A 17,500-nucleotide genomic window follows, 5' to 3' on the forward strand; every position below is an offset into this window, starting at 1 on the left:
ACACACACACACATATATATATATATATATATATGTGTGTGTGTTTGTGTGTGTGTGTGTATGTGTGTGTGTCTGTGTGTGCGCGCGCATTATATATATTCCACGTTGATAAAAGTCGAGTATAAAAGTGTGTATTTCTGTAAATTACACAACAGACTTTAAAACTTTCGTCCATATTTTTTTGTTAATAACTAAGTCCACAGATGATGGACGAAGGCTCTAAAATCTGCTATGTAATTTACCAAAAAACAAAATATATTTTTATGTTCTTCTTTCATTACTGTGCAACTTTATCAGCAGAACAAGAAAGTTCGACACAGGACTTATATGTCGGTGTTTTTTGCATCTGAGCATTGCGTGTTCCTGTGAGTTTTACGTACAGTATATATATATATATATATATATTGTATGTATGCATGGATATATACATATATATATATATATATATTGTATGTATGTATGGATATATATATATATATATGTGTGTGTGTGTGTGTGTGTGTATGTATGTATGTGTGTGTGAAAATATATGTATATAAATACAGTTAGAAATTAAGCATGTATCCTTATCATTTTAAACAATTTTATGATTTCGACAGGATTTATTTGTTTACCCATTTCTGAAAAACATCCGCAGATGTATTGCATTATTTGTTTTATCCTCTGACCTTCAGTTCCCCTAATTAAAAAAAAAAAAAGTTTATGTAACTTTTTCTCAAAACGTAAGTATTTTGCAGAAAATTTATTTACAGGGAATAACCACCTACCCCTTTTATAGATAATTGTTACCTTGGGAAAGCTTATTTCATATGATGTACTGGACTTAATTTGTTAAAAATACTAACCAATTATCTCATTAATTTTTTTAAAGGCGCTGGCTATAGTCTTTCAGCTTCATCATTTTTCGGTTTTTTTCAATTTACCATTTTTGGAGTACCTTCTATGTACCTCTCTCTCTCTCTCTCTCTCTCTCTCTCTCTCTCTCTCTCTCTCATACGAAATAGATATTTTTTAATTATGTGGTTTCGTTTATCTTTATAATATCTCAACTCCACCTTGAATTATGCTTACCATCTTGTTCAGATTATTCAGGGCGAAAATTTTATTGTTAAAGTTCGAGAATGAAATAACGAGTAAAATAATCGGTAAGCCCTAAGTGCTCTCTCTCTCTCTCTCTCTCTCTCTCTCTCTCTCTCTCTCTCTCTCTTGGTCTCATATAAATAACCTCTTTTTAAAAGTATTTACCTAGGGTATGCTAATTTTTACTTTAACGGGTTTTATTATTTTGCAAAATTGAAAAGGGCGTTTTGTCCTTGACATTTACCAAGTTTTAAATTGTTTCTTACATACAAGTCTCTCTCTCTCTCTCTCTCTCTCTCTCTCTCTCTCTCTCTCTCTCTCTTATAAACAACCTCTTTTTAAAAGTATTTACCTAGGGTTTGCGGATTTTTACTTTACCGAGTTTTATTATTTTGCAAAATTGAAAAAAGCGTTATTTTTTCTTGACATTCACCGAGATTTAAATTGTTTCATACACTCAAGCTCTCTCTCTCTCTCTCTCTCTCTCTCTCTCTCTCTCTCTGTCAAGACCGGTGAATTATGATATGATACATTGCATTGAAACCTTTCCGGATCAAGATTAATGTGTTCATCTAACCCGCTCCCATCTGTTTAATAAACTCATGTTTGGCTTCTTTGAAGAAGCCATTTTTAGTTCGATTCATCTACTAAAGCCTTTCAAGTTGAATAATTCCATAGGACCTTTCAGTTTGATAATTTGTTGTAGGGATCAGTTAGGAATTAAAAACCTTAGAATTAGTAATTTAAAGTCATACTTTATTTTTTATTTTTTCATTGAATTTTCAAGTTTTATAGTTGTAGATTACAATCGTTCTCAAATTTATTTTTTGGAATTTCATTCTGTTCTTATTTTTATTGATTAATTTCTTTTCTAAGGGACTCGACAGACATGTCCTAATCAATCAATACCATTTTATAGCCATACCATACTGGTAATGCCTTCAACATGCACATGGATACGTTAACAAGTTTGCTACTAACCACTGATAAGACCACCTATAATTGAGAGAGGTGGTAAAACAAATTAACCATGATCCCATCCAACCTAACCATATGTGAGCAATTTACGGATTATCGTTGGGAGGGCACATCCTATTCGTGTTGATTTTGATTATCATAGTATCACATCCACACCCATAGAAAGTAAGTTCGATAATCCTAACTTAGTATGAGACTTATGGAAGTCGTGGGCGCGTCCGGCTGTGAGATGTGAAGAGTGGGCGAAGTCTTTGAATGGTAATAGGGGCGCCGAATGAGAAGCCGTAGGAAATAGGTGACATTCAAGGACAACTTGATTAGGATGTAAGGAAGCCTTGGACATTTCTTTTGATTTGGAAGGGGACCTGAAGTGATATGTCTTCAGAAATTACGATCTGGATAGAGGTGTTTCCACGCGCACTTATAGTGATGCTACTGTGTACTGTAGGTTTAGGAAGTAATTAATGCTTTGGTTATTTTATAGATTAATGGTTTCATCCTAGATTCATCTGTTAAAAGATGAATGTGGCAGTGACTTTTTCATTGTCTATAGAGCCAGTCCCTGTTAGGGGGGAAACCGCCTTTCTTGATTTATTTATTTTCCAAAATATAATGATGTACTTTATATTCATAGCTAAATTACTTCAATATATTGTGCAGACATTGAAATGTAAGTCATTAAGCAATGGATATTTTTAAGGATGAAGACAGATTTACACAAAAAATGTTTGCCAATGATGTAATAACTTTTTTCCGTTGTAATTGGAAAAGAAAAGTTACTTTATATATAAAATAGAGACCCGACCCAAATGCGTAAGCTCACTGACAATTTTGAAAATGAATATTTTTGAAGATGAGTTATTTTATTGGAAAGAAAGGAAGTATGAACTCCCTTGTTTATAACAAAAGAGGGGGTTAACCTCGTATGAAACCGTTCATCTTTGAACACTAACCTTTTCATTCACCCCCCCCCCACCCCACCCCCCAAACCCCAACCCCCCCCCCCCCCAATAAAAAAAAATGACAGGACAGCTGGTGGCTATCTAGGTCACAGACGAGACGTTATTTAGAATGGCCTGTAATTATCATTGTTATTAGTTCCAGCATCATCATAGGCTAATGAGGTTACAGCAGACCATCACTGACACGCTAGTTGAGAGAGAGAGAGAGAGAGAGAGAGAGAGAGAGAGGGGGGGGTGAAAATATCACGGTATACGTTTTAAATAGCGAATACTAATATCAGGTAATTTTTCTCTGCTTAATTTCACTCCACCCTATCTGCGACCCACAACGGTCGACGTGAGTACAGGTACATATGTGCTTTATAGGTCAGCAGTCATACTGTTCTTTAGGAAATTTGGACAAATCCTCTTCGTATGGGTCAAGAAATTTTTACAACGGTTTGAGGTGCTATATTATAAGTTATAAATGTAAAAAAAATCATGAAAAATAGAAGTTTATTAATTTTTTTCTGGGGACATCTCTCTCTCTCTCTCTCTCTCTCTCTCTCTCTCTCTCTCTCTCTCTCTCTCAAAAAAAAAAAAAAAAAAAAAAAAAAAAAAACCTGCTCATACTTCATCAAATAACAATTGGAAATACGAAAGTAAAGAGAAGAAATTCTTGAGAAATAGCAAATAACGAAGTAAATAAATTTTGAAGAAGGGCACTGAAGAGGAACGCAGCAGGAGAGGCTCACGGATCCTTGCTTAGGACAAGGACGGCCAGTCTCAAGAGGAGATGGAGAGGAAACATACATCTCTCGGGTGTCAGGAGGAGCCCAGGGAAAAAGGAGAAAGATTTAATAAACTTCAACGCAGACAGTTGTGTTCAGATAACGTCTCAGCCCACTCTTGGAGTCCTTTGAAAATAAGTATAATAATATGCAAGATCCGTTCTTTATTTAGAAGCTCGAACAGTTTTATGCAAAGGCGGATTATTTAGATATAGATATCTTAGCTTGAACTTTGAAACTGCTGATATAAAGACTATCCTTTCTAAGAAAAAGTTTTATTATTTAATTATTCTATTGCTCTTTATAAACCTTTACATTCTGAATACTTTTAACAACATTTTACATTTAAAATTAATATTTCATAAGATTTTATTTACGCTCATACCGACAATAATTCGTTAAGTTATTCAGAAATTATTATTGGTCGCGATCTCCATGTTTTTTTTTTTTATTAGTTACGCAAATTATAGAGAATGACATTTCATAAGTGTATTTATATGATGTTATTATGCGAGTTTTCCTGATCACTTTAAATAACTTCTTGATATTTTAGTAGCTGAGTGACCTCAATTAACTTAGTGGCTTCTGAATTTGTAGAATCCTTTCCAATTGTAAAATTCGGTAATTTTTAAATTAGAATATATATTGATATGTTGTTCATTTATGTTTGTGGTCATGGGATGTTACCGTCATCTTTCAACCATGTCGCTCTCGATACCATTATTAGATAACTAGGAAAGACTTCATCATTGCAGCTAAGTTTAAACAGGTTCCAGAACAGACGAAACTTGAGAAGTCTTTTCTAAAGTTATCTGATGGATACGATGTTTTTATATTGATTTATCTCATTTTATTATTATCTTTTTTATTGTTGGTGTTGTCCTTTCTTTGTTTCTCAATCTTCAATTCTCTCAACCCCAGGACATGATCGGGCGTGGGCGTCCGTGATGGTGGGTGTGCCTGGAGGAGCATCTGGTGGAGGCGTGGGTGTGGGCGTTGGCGTAGGCGTGGCAGGAGACGTTATAGGAGGAGGCGAAGGCGAAGACTTGAGGCGAGCAGCTGCTCAAGGGGACACCAGCAAAGTTCTTGCTCTCCTGGAGGAGGGAGCTGACGTCAACCTTACTGACGAGGTGAGTTGTGGAATTGTTGCATTTTTTTGTTCTTTATTATTTATTGTTTTTATTATTATTAAGGGTGGATTTTATTTATTAACATAATTAGATTTATATACTTTTATTTTTCTATTTTAGCCTCTTATCTGATTCCCCATCTCATTTGTCTTATAAAAGCATCTTCCCGTGTAGAAAAAAATTGTCGTTAATCTCTATTTATAACCATCAAAAGATTAAGTCGTATTCAAAAGTATTCGAAATACATGAACATTGCAACTTTCTGTAACATTCTTGTTTCGCGAAAAGGGGCTTGAGAAATTGTATTACCGATATTGAAGGTTGAAGTTACTGCATTCCTTCTTGCACCATACTGTATTCACTTATTAGGTCATTCCTTTATAAGGTTTAAGATTTTGGTGAACTGCGTGCCACTTGTTCTGTGCTTTTTGCTTTATTTGCAGCTTGATTGTTCTGGCATAGAGATATTACTACTTCTAACTAAGCTGCTTCTTTATATAAAGCTTCATATGACCCTCTAAAGTCGGCAAAAAGTATTTTTTTTTTATTAATTATACATTAGCATTCCAGAAAAAGACAAAATAAAAATGTGAAAAAAAAAATATATAAAAGAAATAAACTTATTTGTATTTTTGTCAAGGTCACAAGATCGCTCTGAGGAAAAGTCTAGATTCATGGCAGTCACCTTTGTTAAAGATTCATCTGCAAAAATTGCGACTTCATCATTGTTTGCTTCTTGATTGCCGAGTCATCCTTCGGATTGCTGGCGCATTTTGTCACTGGCGAACGCTTCTCTGTTCAATTATTAATTTACTACGTCATCTGGAAGTTTTGATTTTTAAAAAATAGAAGCTTCGCTTGTATAATCTTTAGTTTTTTTTCGGGGGTATATTCAATATTATATATATATTTATATACAGTATGTATATGTATATATACAGTATATATATATATATATATATATATATATATATATCTGCGCTGCTATACATACCTGGTCATTGAAATCCTTATATTTCACCAAATCAACTTTGACATTTAGACCTGTAACGTTAGAATTCTCTACCATTTACCGCCCCTGGTGTATGTCCTCTGTAATGAAGGAACCAATCCAACGAGAAGACGCTGGAATGTGCATAATCTATCTGTGATACCCTAAAAAGGAAATGGCGACCTTATGTGTGTAGGTTCCCCCTTATTTCTCCCTCTCCCCCTTCTCTCCCTGCGAGATATTTACCGCGGAGATAAACGCCAGAGAAACATGTGATTGGAGGTGACATCTGGCGTCGCATCTCATTAGTCCCTTTCTTTTTGGAGAGATTGGCTATCAAGGATTTTTTTGCCTTTGGGAATAGAGGGAAGCATGTGGTGCAATGCTTGTTTTCCTTTATGTAGAGTCACGTGATTTTATTGTTTTCCTTAATGTAGAGTTACGTGATTTTACTCTTTTCCTTAATGTAGTCACGCGATTTTATTGTTTTCCTCTATGTAGAGTTACGTGATTTTATTGTTTTCCTTTATGTAGAGTCACGTGATTTTATTGTTTTCCTTTATGAAGTCATGTGATTTTAGTGTTTTCCTTTATGTAGTCATGTGTATGTAGAGTCATATGATTTTATTATTTCCTTTATGTAGAGTGACGTGATTTTATTATTTCCTTTATGTAGAGTCACGTGATTTTATTTTTTTCCTTTATGTAGAGCACGTGATTTTATTGTTTTCCTTTATGTAGTCATGTGATTTTAGGGTTTTTCTTTATGTAGAGTCACGCGATTTTATAGTTTTCCTTTATGTAGAGTTACGTGATTTTATGCTTTTCCTTTATGTAGAGTCACGTGATTCTATTGTTTTCCTTTATGTAGAGTTACGTGGTTTTATTGTTTTCCTTTATATAGTCATGTGATATTCTTGTTTTCCTTTATTTTCTGATACTTTCTAAGTATTTTGGTGTTCAGGATTCCTTTTCCAGTATATTTAAGCGATGTTCATGAAAAAATGATGTTGTAATTTTTGTCTTTTATATGTTTATTACTTAAGAAGAAATGGGACCATTACAAATCGAAATGTAATATTTATGTATTGTGTATAATTTAGATTTTTTATTGATTTTGATTATTTGCTGTTTGTTGCATGTATATATTGTATTAAGGTAATTGGGTATTTTTTTTATGTGAATTGTTGCCTGCAATGGGCTTCAACGTCTGAGATCAGCAATGGAATTGAAGAGACTAGAAATGTTTATGAATACGACAGATTAATTTGTTTATCAACTTAAAATTCCTTGAAGTAAACTGATATATACCACACACACGTGAAAATGCGTGAGCATGTTTGTATATATATATATATATATATATATATGTATATATATATATATATATATATATAGATATATATATATATATAGACATATATATATATATATATATATATATATATATATATATATATACAGTTGCAGTGCATATGTATTTGTGGGTGTGAGCATGTATAAGTGTACGCTTTACTATTGGCAAAGTTTTCTTCTTCATTAAATAAATTGACATTAATACATTTAATTCTCAATATCAAGAAATATACCCATCAGCTGTCATTTTTTTTGGAAATTTATGAAATAGCTTTATGAAATACAGACTTTTTGCCAAATGCTCACCATTAAATAATACTCTCACAAGGGATCCACAACTCAGACGTTGATGTACCATTTAGCATAAGGTTGTTAAGGTGCTCATGCCTTTCAAGATTGAATTATATATGTTGTATGTTGTCTGACACCAATCACCCAACCACATATTGACGAGCACATTTTCCCTTTTCTCTTTTTCCCTCCAATGGCCACCCTTTCGCACCCTTCATCTTTAACTCCCTTTCACAATGGCTCTCCTTATCGTGTCTTTCCCTTCCTTTCAAAATTTATTCATAATTTTTTACGTCTCTTGATTTTCTGTGTATCGTATTTCTCACTTTTACTTTTTCCTGGGTCTTTATTTTTTGGTTATTTGTTTTCTAATTTAATTTCGTCCTTCTTCGCGCATTTTATATATAAAAAACATTCGACTGAAACCTTCACTTTTCTATCTCAAAAATAAAATTTATTTTGAGCATTTATGCTGCTTATTTCTTTCGAAATTAATCTTTGTATCATATATTCTCGTCTAAAATATTTCATTATCTCCTTTGGGTAAAACTTTTTAAACGGAATTATGACTTTTGCTTTTTTTTTTGCTGATTTCTTTACGGTATAACCCACGCTACTGACATTTCCAAATGCGGGTTGGGCGTGCTTTCCTGTTTATGGTAATTTCCTTAATTTCCTTACCATAATTTCTGGCTTTTTTTTTGTGGGACTGGTAATATGATCACTCTTATGTTTTGCATTTCTTTCATTAAATGTATGATGTATTTTTTATTAACGTTCATATATTCTTTTGCTCTTCGCTGGTTTCCTATTTTGTATGTTTATTTTAAAATATATTGTGATTTTTCTTGCTGTAACATCTTTAAATGGTTTGTGTTGTCTCTGTAACCGCTTGGTATGGTTATGTTGTTTGAATATTATACTTTATAATTTTTTCTGATCGTGCCATTTTGGATGGCTCATATCCTTGACTTTCCCTTTAATCCATTATTTTTCAACTGGATTTTATTTTTTACCTGCGCTAATTATGATTGGGTTTCTTTGCTCATCGTATTTTATTTCCAACATTTATTTTCCTTCGTTATATATTTCGTGATCTTATTTCCTTTGAATATAAATTTCATGAATCCATCATTTATCTGATTTGCATTTTTCTTCTCGGGAAACTTTCAACTTCTCTTTCCCCAATTTGTACTCTTAAACATCGCCTGCCTCTTCATTTATCTTTTTAAATATTTCCTATTATTATTTTCGAATTTCTTCAATTTTCGTTCCCCTGTATTCTGTTATTTCATCTCTCTTGCATGCCATGCTTCCCTGGGCTGTCCGTACATCTTTGCCTCCTTTATCCCTTCCTCTGCTCCTTCTGCGTGGGTGTGGCGCCTTTCAGTGTGGACGATCGCCCCTTCACTGGGCGTGCATCCGGCATCAGCCGAACGCCGTGGCTGCTCTTCTCCTGGCTGGAGCCAAAGTCAACTCGACAGATAACGTGAGTATACCTGAGTTTCTGTTTCACATTCATTAATGTGTTGGTGAGTTTGTTATTATTGTTTTAATGAAGTAGTGTTAAATTTATTTGTTTTTGGAGTTATTTCGCCTATGTCTGTGTTGCGTGAATAAGTATTTTTATCGAGGTTTTGTTAGTTTTGAATATATTATAATTTACTATTAAACGTTATATTTACATTGTGTGAAAATATATAAATTCGTCTTTCTCGCCTATCTTCATGTTATTTAAATAAGGTGAGTATTTGCACTGTGTTAATTTTAACCCTCTTCTCGTTTGATATCTGCCTTAATTTGAATAGAGAAATGGAGAGGGTACTCTAGCAAATAAAATGTCCGAAAATAAATGAATCTGACAGTATTGCGGTAACACCCACTCCGCTCCCCAGGAACTGAGTTTAGTAGCAGTGGCGGTAGTTTGGAGTGAAGTAGAGAGGGAGAGAAAGAACAGGTTCTCGAAGATGATAATGTTATCCCAAGTGTCTGTCTGAGAGCGAGATGCTAATCAGTGAGAGAAGGGTCAAACGCAGAGACTTTTTAGATTAGTGTCTTGGCAGATAAACTTGTTCCTGGTGTGAGGTGTTCTTGCAGATCTTTTTTTTTTTTTTTTTTTTTGTCGAGAAGGTTGTAGTGTTCGTCGGTGGTTTACTTTACTGCGGTCTGTTTGCTCGGAAAATTAGCTGAACCCCTTTTTAAGCTGAATCAACAAAGGCTTCACAGAACGTCTCTGACTGAATGGACATTAGCATGGAAAAGTACGACCGATATACAAAGAAAAAGGCGAAATTAAAACAAAAATTTCGGAAATATAATCCATTATGGGTTCGATGTACGATTTTCTTTGTTCCAAGGTCTAAATCCTTGGTTTGTTCTGCTGTGTAAAATTTAGTAATGGCTTAACAGTGCGATCACTTTTGCAGACGACACCTCTCAGACTGAACATTTCTCAACAGTAAGAGCGTTTTGCCTCCTAAATGCTCCTGACACAATTTTCTCCATTGCTGCGTAGCCCAAAAGACAGACATTTTCCCACAAAAACAGTTCCCACAATTATTTAGCTTTGAAGTGCTTAATCCCACTTCTGAACGGTACTTCCTGGGGTAGGTTTCGTTGCGATGATCCGTGAAATTCCTGAGCTTTTATCCGGCTTTCGGGTAATGACAACACACGTGGATTACAGAGGCCTTTTCATGTAGAATGAGAGGCATGAAGGGGTTTAAGGATTAGCAAGAAGGGGAGTTTTGATAAACAATCATTTCCATGATGGTTGGGTTTTAGCTGTAATAATGATATGCCTGTTTGTCCGGAAAAGAGACTGGGGTTTTGCTATGAAATTTAAGCTTCATTTTCATGAAATACCATGTTTGCAGAATAGAGAGAACGAGATATACTCGTGAAACGGGCCTGTTTGACATCTGAACCATTAATAAAAGAAGTGATCTTCCGGTACCATGAAACTGTACTGACAATAATACAGTATTGTTAAAATAATAGTGAACCCATTTTATTTTGGGGCACTTGCGGAGCAAGTTTTTTCCTTAATGGTATGGCTGCTTTAACATTTGAACGCATTTCTAAAACATCACATGTTCAAAAAAGTTTAATCCAAACCATTTTGGATGTTTTACAAACCTTTCTGTTGCTGTTATATTCCCGGCACTAAATTTCGAATTTTATTTACGTGTCTTTTCAGATATATATTTGTGTATAAAAACAATTGAATAGAGAAATGTTTCAATTAAAGGAGTAGTGGACTTTGAAAAATATTGGAAACTTGCTTAAGATTAACAAGCCTGATCTATTTCTTCCACGGATTTAATTATTCATTGTTTTATATTACCCAGGTGTGATGACAGCTAAAAAAACAGTTAGGTCGCGTTGCATAAAGAATTATTGATAAATATTGAGAAAATACATCTTATAAAATGTTTATACACGGCTGTTAATACTTCATGGCATTGCATTTGTAAAATCACGTAAACTATCAATTTTCTATATGGTGACGCAAATGAAAAGCTGTTTTTTTTTTCTTATAATTTAAACATTTTGTGTGGTAAAATGTTCCAGTGGCATTTAACCAACTTCTCCATCTGCTTATATTTGAAAAATTTCATTGTGTTATTCTCAACATAGTATTAGTTCTCGACATATGGTAATTTCGAATAGTTAAATTTTCGAGTACCCATTATTAATGTCATACTCCAACAATATGCATTCGTTTTGAGGATCCCATATAAAAGTTGATAATACGTACCTTTCAGTAAGTAGCTCTGAAATAAGTATGAATTAACAATATTTTTCCTTTCCTCATACATGAAGTTGTATTTGATTTAGCGTATCTACGCAAATTTCATTCGTTGACTTTGATTACCGTTTCTCAGTGGACATGAGACTTATTTCGGAAAACTTGAGCATTGATTTATATATATAAACTAAGTATTTATTAATTATGAAGTCTTTATTTTTTAATGGTTTATTAATTACAAGTGTTAGACTCAAATACAAATTTGACAGATAAAAAACATGTACTTTTGCCATCCTGATTGTTAAGTACTGATTTTTAATGTTAATTTGTTCTCATCATTTATTTATTTCCTTATTTACTTTCCTCACTGGGCGATTTTTCCCTATTGGAGCCCTTGGGCTTATAGCATCTTGCTTTACCAACTAGGGTTGTAACTTGGCTAGTAATAATTATAATAATAATGATACAAAAAAATAACGTTAGTGAATTTATTGTTGTGAAATCCGACAAATATTGAATACTTTGTTATATTAAAGACTGAATGTTATGTTTCAACGAGTATTTATTAAAGCTTGAGAATTGTTTTTACCAATTTAGTGTTTCAAATCTTAAATGCTTATGCTTGATATTGAATATTAATTTCACAGATATGTTTTGCTTAACAATGTTGAATATTTCTATGAACAGGCAAACTTAGATTACAAGGTCAAAATAATAATGTTATTTACATGAGTAATATTTGGTTATACATTCTAACAGATAATTTTGACCTATACACTTGTGGATAATGATACATTTTACAACTCAAAGATAAGAGTCCATATTGGATGGCATCATTGGTTTGACAACTCGATACAAACAAAGCTGATTGAAGGTGTTTCACAATTCGCTTTTAAGTTGTGCCTTACACCTAAATAAAAAGCTTATTATACACGAAGATCCAATTCGATTGTAAAATCTTGATAGCTCTCCGCCGTCTTCCATACAGTGCCTGTCCAGTCAACATAAACGGAGGGATTTATGTTGCCCTGCGTTTTCTTGTTTAGGATTTGTTGACAGTCATGCGAGGAATTCATTACCGTAAACTGTCGTCGTAACACAGAAATTTGTTTATGATTCGATACAAGTTTTGTTTTATAGGATGAAATTTAACTGGGCCACTTTAATGCTGTAATCGACTTATAATTTATATGACATTTAGGCTTAGGGTTGTTGTTCTTTTCACAGAGGTAATGAGTACATGCCCTATATTTTGATTTAATGTGATTAATTTACTGTTTGCGTGTATTGATGCATTGATATAAGTTGTGCATTCCATTTATGATTGACTTGGAGAAACATTCAACTTTTGTTAGGGCTGATTCTATTTGTATAAAATCCATGTAATGTCTTTGAATATATTATTGGTGAATAACTCTTAATAGTGAAAAAAAAATAAGTCCGCCTACTTCATGTTGCGTTAAACAATTATGCTGTTTCATCGAAAAATCAATTAGATCAGTTTGCGTTTAAAAAATCTCTTATCGAATTGAAAATTGCAAGGTGTTGACCGTCTTTGAAATTTGGCCGTTTTTACTGAAACTGAGAACTGATGGAGTTCATCAAGACCTGGTTTATATTCATAAAGGTGTTGTTCATCAAAGGCAAGTTTTTCCTTGTAATCCTAATTGGGACTCCAGATTTGGTGTAAGAGTGGGTATAATTAAAGTTTTATGCTCATAATTATCCATCATAAAGTGTCGACGCCATGATTTCTTCTGTCAGAATGAAATGAGATATAGAGGCATTTAACGTTTACTCCTACATGATTAAATCTTTGTTCCCAAATTTTGATGCACAGTTTATTTGTGCATTTAAAAATGGTTTGGTTCGTATCCATTAATCCACATTTGACACATTTTGCCACATTTGTCCCACTGACTGAATAACAGATTGTGGCCAACGGTAAACGCCAGGTTTATCCCGCGTGAATGTATCGTAATCATCATTATCATCACCAGATTGAGAAGTGAAAGCCTGTCATTTATCATGGGAACATTTTAAAATCGGCTGTTTAGAGAATGAGCGAACGGACTCGGCCGGGCTCTAATTCATGGCAATTTGGCTTGCTAAAGCGTGGGAACAGTATTTATAAAAAAGGAGTGGACAGTTTCACAATTAATAGCTCTCACCGTCGGTAAGAGAAGGAAACCGGCGGAAATTATGAGGGTTAGTTTACCCTGTCGTGTTTTTCGTGGGAATGAGTGAAATGTCTTGATGCGTGGTGGTGTAGGGTCTTGCCTCATTCTTTTGCATTACGACCAGAGCGCGAACAGCACATTATCGTGAATTTATGTGCGTCTCACGGTCATAAATGTGTAATGTAGGTGTCTTGGGCGTTTAGCACTTAGGTAATATTGATTACGCGTGAGAGAGTTCTTTTTGTCGTTTCTATCAAAATTAAATTTCGTTTGTGTTAACACTGCGCAAACCGTCATTATCGAATGCCACAACTAGATTTCTACATTAAATTAGTCTTTCGAAAGTGTCTCACTTAAAGTTTTATGGCTTTATGTCTCACATTAACAATTTATGAAGTTACTTTCGAGGATTTTATCAATTTACTTTCAGATCATGAAATGTCTGAAGGCTGTGTAACAATATCAAGTAAAACCAAGGATGCAAAATCATTGTGATTTATGTCTTATGTGTAAGTATGGCATCCAAACTTATACACGTGAAGCCAAGTCACGAAATCTTCCTCCCCTTACAAAAATGTGGGAACATTATGGAATGAATACTTAAAGAAATATCTTCTGCCTTGGAACTTTCTCTTATTTTGATTATAGAGTAAAATCTCTTAAAAAATGGCAGTAAGATTAGAACATTCTACTTCGGAGATACTTGGCATCGTTCCTTAATTATGGAGTGCCAGACTGTTAACCATCAACAATAATTCATAGCTGAAAGCGCCCCTTCTTATGAATAGCGTTTTGATAGAACTTTTCTGATTGGCTTTCAGCTGGTTTAACTTTTTAATATTTAATTTTACTTAGTTTTCTGGAACGTATATTAAAAAACTTTCTCTGGTTCCCTGTTATTATCATTCCTGGATCCTTAATACGGTCTACTTATAGAAACTATTGTGGGTTTTTTCTACTGCGCAGTGAGTAATATCTATTGGTAGGGTCATCACAACCCTTCAACAATGCCCGTTTACAACCACCTTCAGGTGTTGGAGTTCAAAAAGGCTTCCACATAATAGGCACTTGAGCTCATCCCATAATTCTCTCTCTCTCACTCTCTCTCTCTCTCTCTCTCTCTCTCTCTCTCTCTCTCTCTCTCTCTCTCCTTCCTTTCTTCCTCGGAGCCCTTCCCTTACAGGGGTACCCCCCCATTGCCCTTCACTTCCTTTGGTATTACATCCATCGTCTGTCTAAACTTGCGCCTGGAAATATTGTTGGAGGGGCTCACCAGCCACCACAATAGCAACCGTGTTAGGCTGTAGACGATGGTCCTGATTCATTGCTTATCTTTAACTTGCCTTTCTCAATTTTTTTTTTTAGTCTGCAGACGAAGGTCCTGATTCATTGCTTATCTTTAACTTGCCTTTCTCAATTTTTTTTTTATGAAAGAGCCAATTTGTATGTACTCAAGATTTAGACAATATATAACGTTTGATACAATGACTAGATCTACATTACTCTTAGTTTGCCACATATTTTTATGTATATCCATGAAATTATGATAAAAGATATATAATGTTAACTACTCGTCAAGGATTAAATTAATATAGTATATATAGCTTCTATTGAACATGAATAACATTACTGTTATATAATACAATGAAATTGAATCTTATAGCTTTGAGGGTTAAAAGGAAAGTAATCAACTCTTAAGAAAAATTTTTATAGGCAATAAAAAGTAAACAATTCTCTAAGTAAAATATATTTCCAATGAAATGTATAAAGAATATTTCTTTAGATAGAAAGCTATTTCTTTTAGTTACCTTGTTTTTTCACGTCTAATCCAATATATTTTTTAGATAATTGATTTTGCTGCATAACCTTTTATATGGATGTATAATCTTTTCATGTTATATGGTTATCATCCTTAAAAACTGATATCCAAATACAGCATATCAGATTTTCCTCGCCAATAGACGAAAAAAAAAATACTCTTAAGAATACCAAAAAAACCGGAAATTAACTCCAATCACAAAATCAACAATAACTGAGTGAGATAATATTCAAAATAGTTTTTAGAATTTAGAACACGGAAATGTTTCAATAGAAAGAGGCCCAGTGTTTTTGGCATTTTTTAAAATACACCTGAAAGAGAGAGAGAGAGAGAGAGAGAGAGAGAGAGAGAGAGAGAGAGAGAGAGAGAGAGAGAGAGAGAGAGAGAGTGTGTGTGTAATGGAGTTTTGACGTTATCAAAGCAGATTTTATTTTGTAGATTTGTTAACACTGGAAACTGTACTTAAGTGTTTTAACCAGTAAAAGTCGTCAAATAGTTTTAGAGGATTTAGACTTTTTTTTTTTCTTTTTTTTTTTAGAAAGTTTCGGTAGCAGAGCACAAATAAAATCTTGTCTAGTATCTTAAATACTTTAAATCGCTATAAATCTCCATTGCTGAGTTTTTCTTTTTGGAAATTAACCTATTTAACATGGTCGCAGCAATGCGTTTTTTTTCCTTCCACTCTAATTGCTAACACAAAGTAAACTCTGAGCGCTGATTTTAAAAGTCAGCTTTTTTGGAAAGATCTAAATTATATATTTGAAGTAAACACGGTTTCCTACAGCCTTGCACTTCTCCCTCTGGTATATATTGCTTCTTAGCCTAACTTATGCCTCGCATTTCTTAAATGGCTATTTCACGCTCAGTTGAGCGTGATAAGACATGCAATTTTCAACGTTAATTGAATTATAGGGCATCTCATTGAACTGCTTGAGCGCTGCCCTGAAGTTGCCAGATCACGACTGCTTGTATGAAATCAGGATGATGCTGCTGCGTTTGACGGTAAAGAGCATCTCATTGGAATGTCTCATGAGATGCTTGATGCTGGGTAAATGCATTAAGGACGGGAAATTGCCTTTTACTTAAAAAGAAATATAAGACGTCGCTGTAATATCATACTAAATGCGTCATAACCTCGTCATTTTCATTTGAATGGAAGACACCCCTTCCCCTGGTATTCCTTCCACACTAGCCCCCTCTCCCAACCATCACCGCAGTGATTGTAGGAACTCCCTCCTTCAGGCAGGAAAAGGATATGAGCGCCTTCGTGCTCTCAACGTGGCCATTAAGTTAAACAGTATTTGATGAAGTCGTGACTCCCACAAGGAGCTAATTGAGGGCTCTAAAAGTTTCTCGTTGCACTGTAATACGTCTTTGCAACTGTACCTGCTAAGCAGAGGGCTCTTTTATGTTAGAATTTCAATTTAAGCTCTTTTAGTTTTTAAAGGTTAGAATATGTGTTTTTAATTGTATGTTGAATAGTCGTAAACTATATTTTTTATTAAATGTAAACTTTTTTTTTAATCATATGTATTATTTCTAGTATTTAAGGTATATTTGTCAAGAAAGTTTAAGTAATAGTGACTATATGACTATATCTGTTAGTATAATTGTTCTCCAAGTTTATGATTTATAATACATATAATTGTTAGTCAGTATATATGTTCATGCATCAAAATTGTAATCAAAGACATACTGTGATGAGAAACCATCATGGAATCCTCTTACGTGAAACATTATACAGATTGAATTTCTTGTTCTTAAAATCAATAAATTGTTCATTGATTATGAAGCGTCGTTTGAATTAATCAGTTAATCCAACATACCTTTTCCATTATAAATGCTGAAATGCTAGCTGAAAACATCGGCATTGAACCGTTTGTTTAGGAAATGGATTAGAAATTGAGAGTGCAGAATACTCCAACATAGTTGCGTATATAAAAAGGAAGATTATGCAAATCAGTTACTCGAGGATGCAGATGTTAAAATACAATACCAATACCTTCAATGGAGAAAGTCTCAAGGCAGAGAAAGCTTAGAGATGAACTTCACTTTTTCAACTGATGCACTCGATAGTATAGTATTATGTAAGACTATTTTGCATGCCATTTTATTCTTTATGCATAAAGCCATGGTTGTACATGTAAACTCTCTCCTCTCTCTCTCTCTCTCTCTCTCTCTCTCTCTCTCTC

The 17,500-nt window shown here is 33.9% G+C and overlaps 1 protein-coding gene across 3 annotated transcripts in view; it reads left to right on the plus strand.

The window, feature by feature from the left end:
* LOC137634274 (uncharacterized) overlaps nucleotides 1-17,500 on the plus strand; it is a 375,180-nt gene that overhangs the window by 142,819 nt on the left and 214,861 nt on the right. For 2 of the 3 annotated variants that reach the window (XM_068366573.1, XM_068366575.1), the window contains 2 exons: nucleotides 4,712-4,920; nucleotides 8,949-9,047. In XM_068366573.1, coding sequence (XP_068222674.1) covers nucleotides 4,738-4,920; nucleotides 8,949-9,047 — 282 coding nt within the window. In that variant the 5' untranslated portion in view covers nucleotides 4,712-4,737. The remainder of the gene's footprint in view (nucleotides 1-4,711; nucleotides 4,921-8,948; nucleotides 9,048-17,500) is intronic. The other variant, XM_068366574.1, reaches the window with a different exon arrangement.

Source organism: Palaemon carinicauda, chromosome 44 (assembly GCF_036898095.1).
Source record: "Palaemon carinicauda isolate YSFRI2023 chromosome 44, ASM3689809v2, whole genome shotgun sequence".
In the NCBI taxonomy this organism is placed as follows: domain Eukaryota; kingdom Metazoa; phylum Arthropoda; class Malacostraca; order Decapoda; family Palaemonidae; genus Palaemon; species Palaemon carinicauda.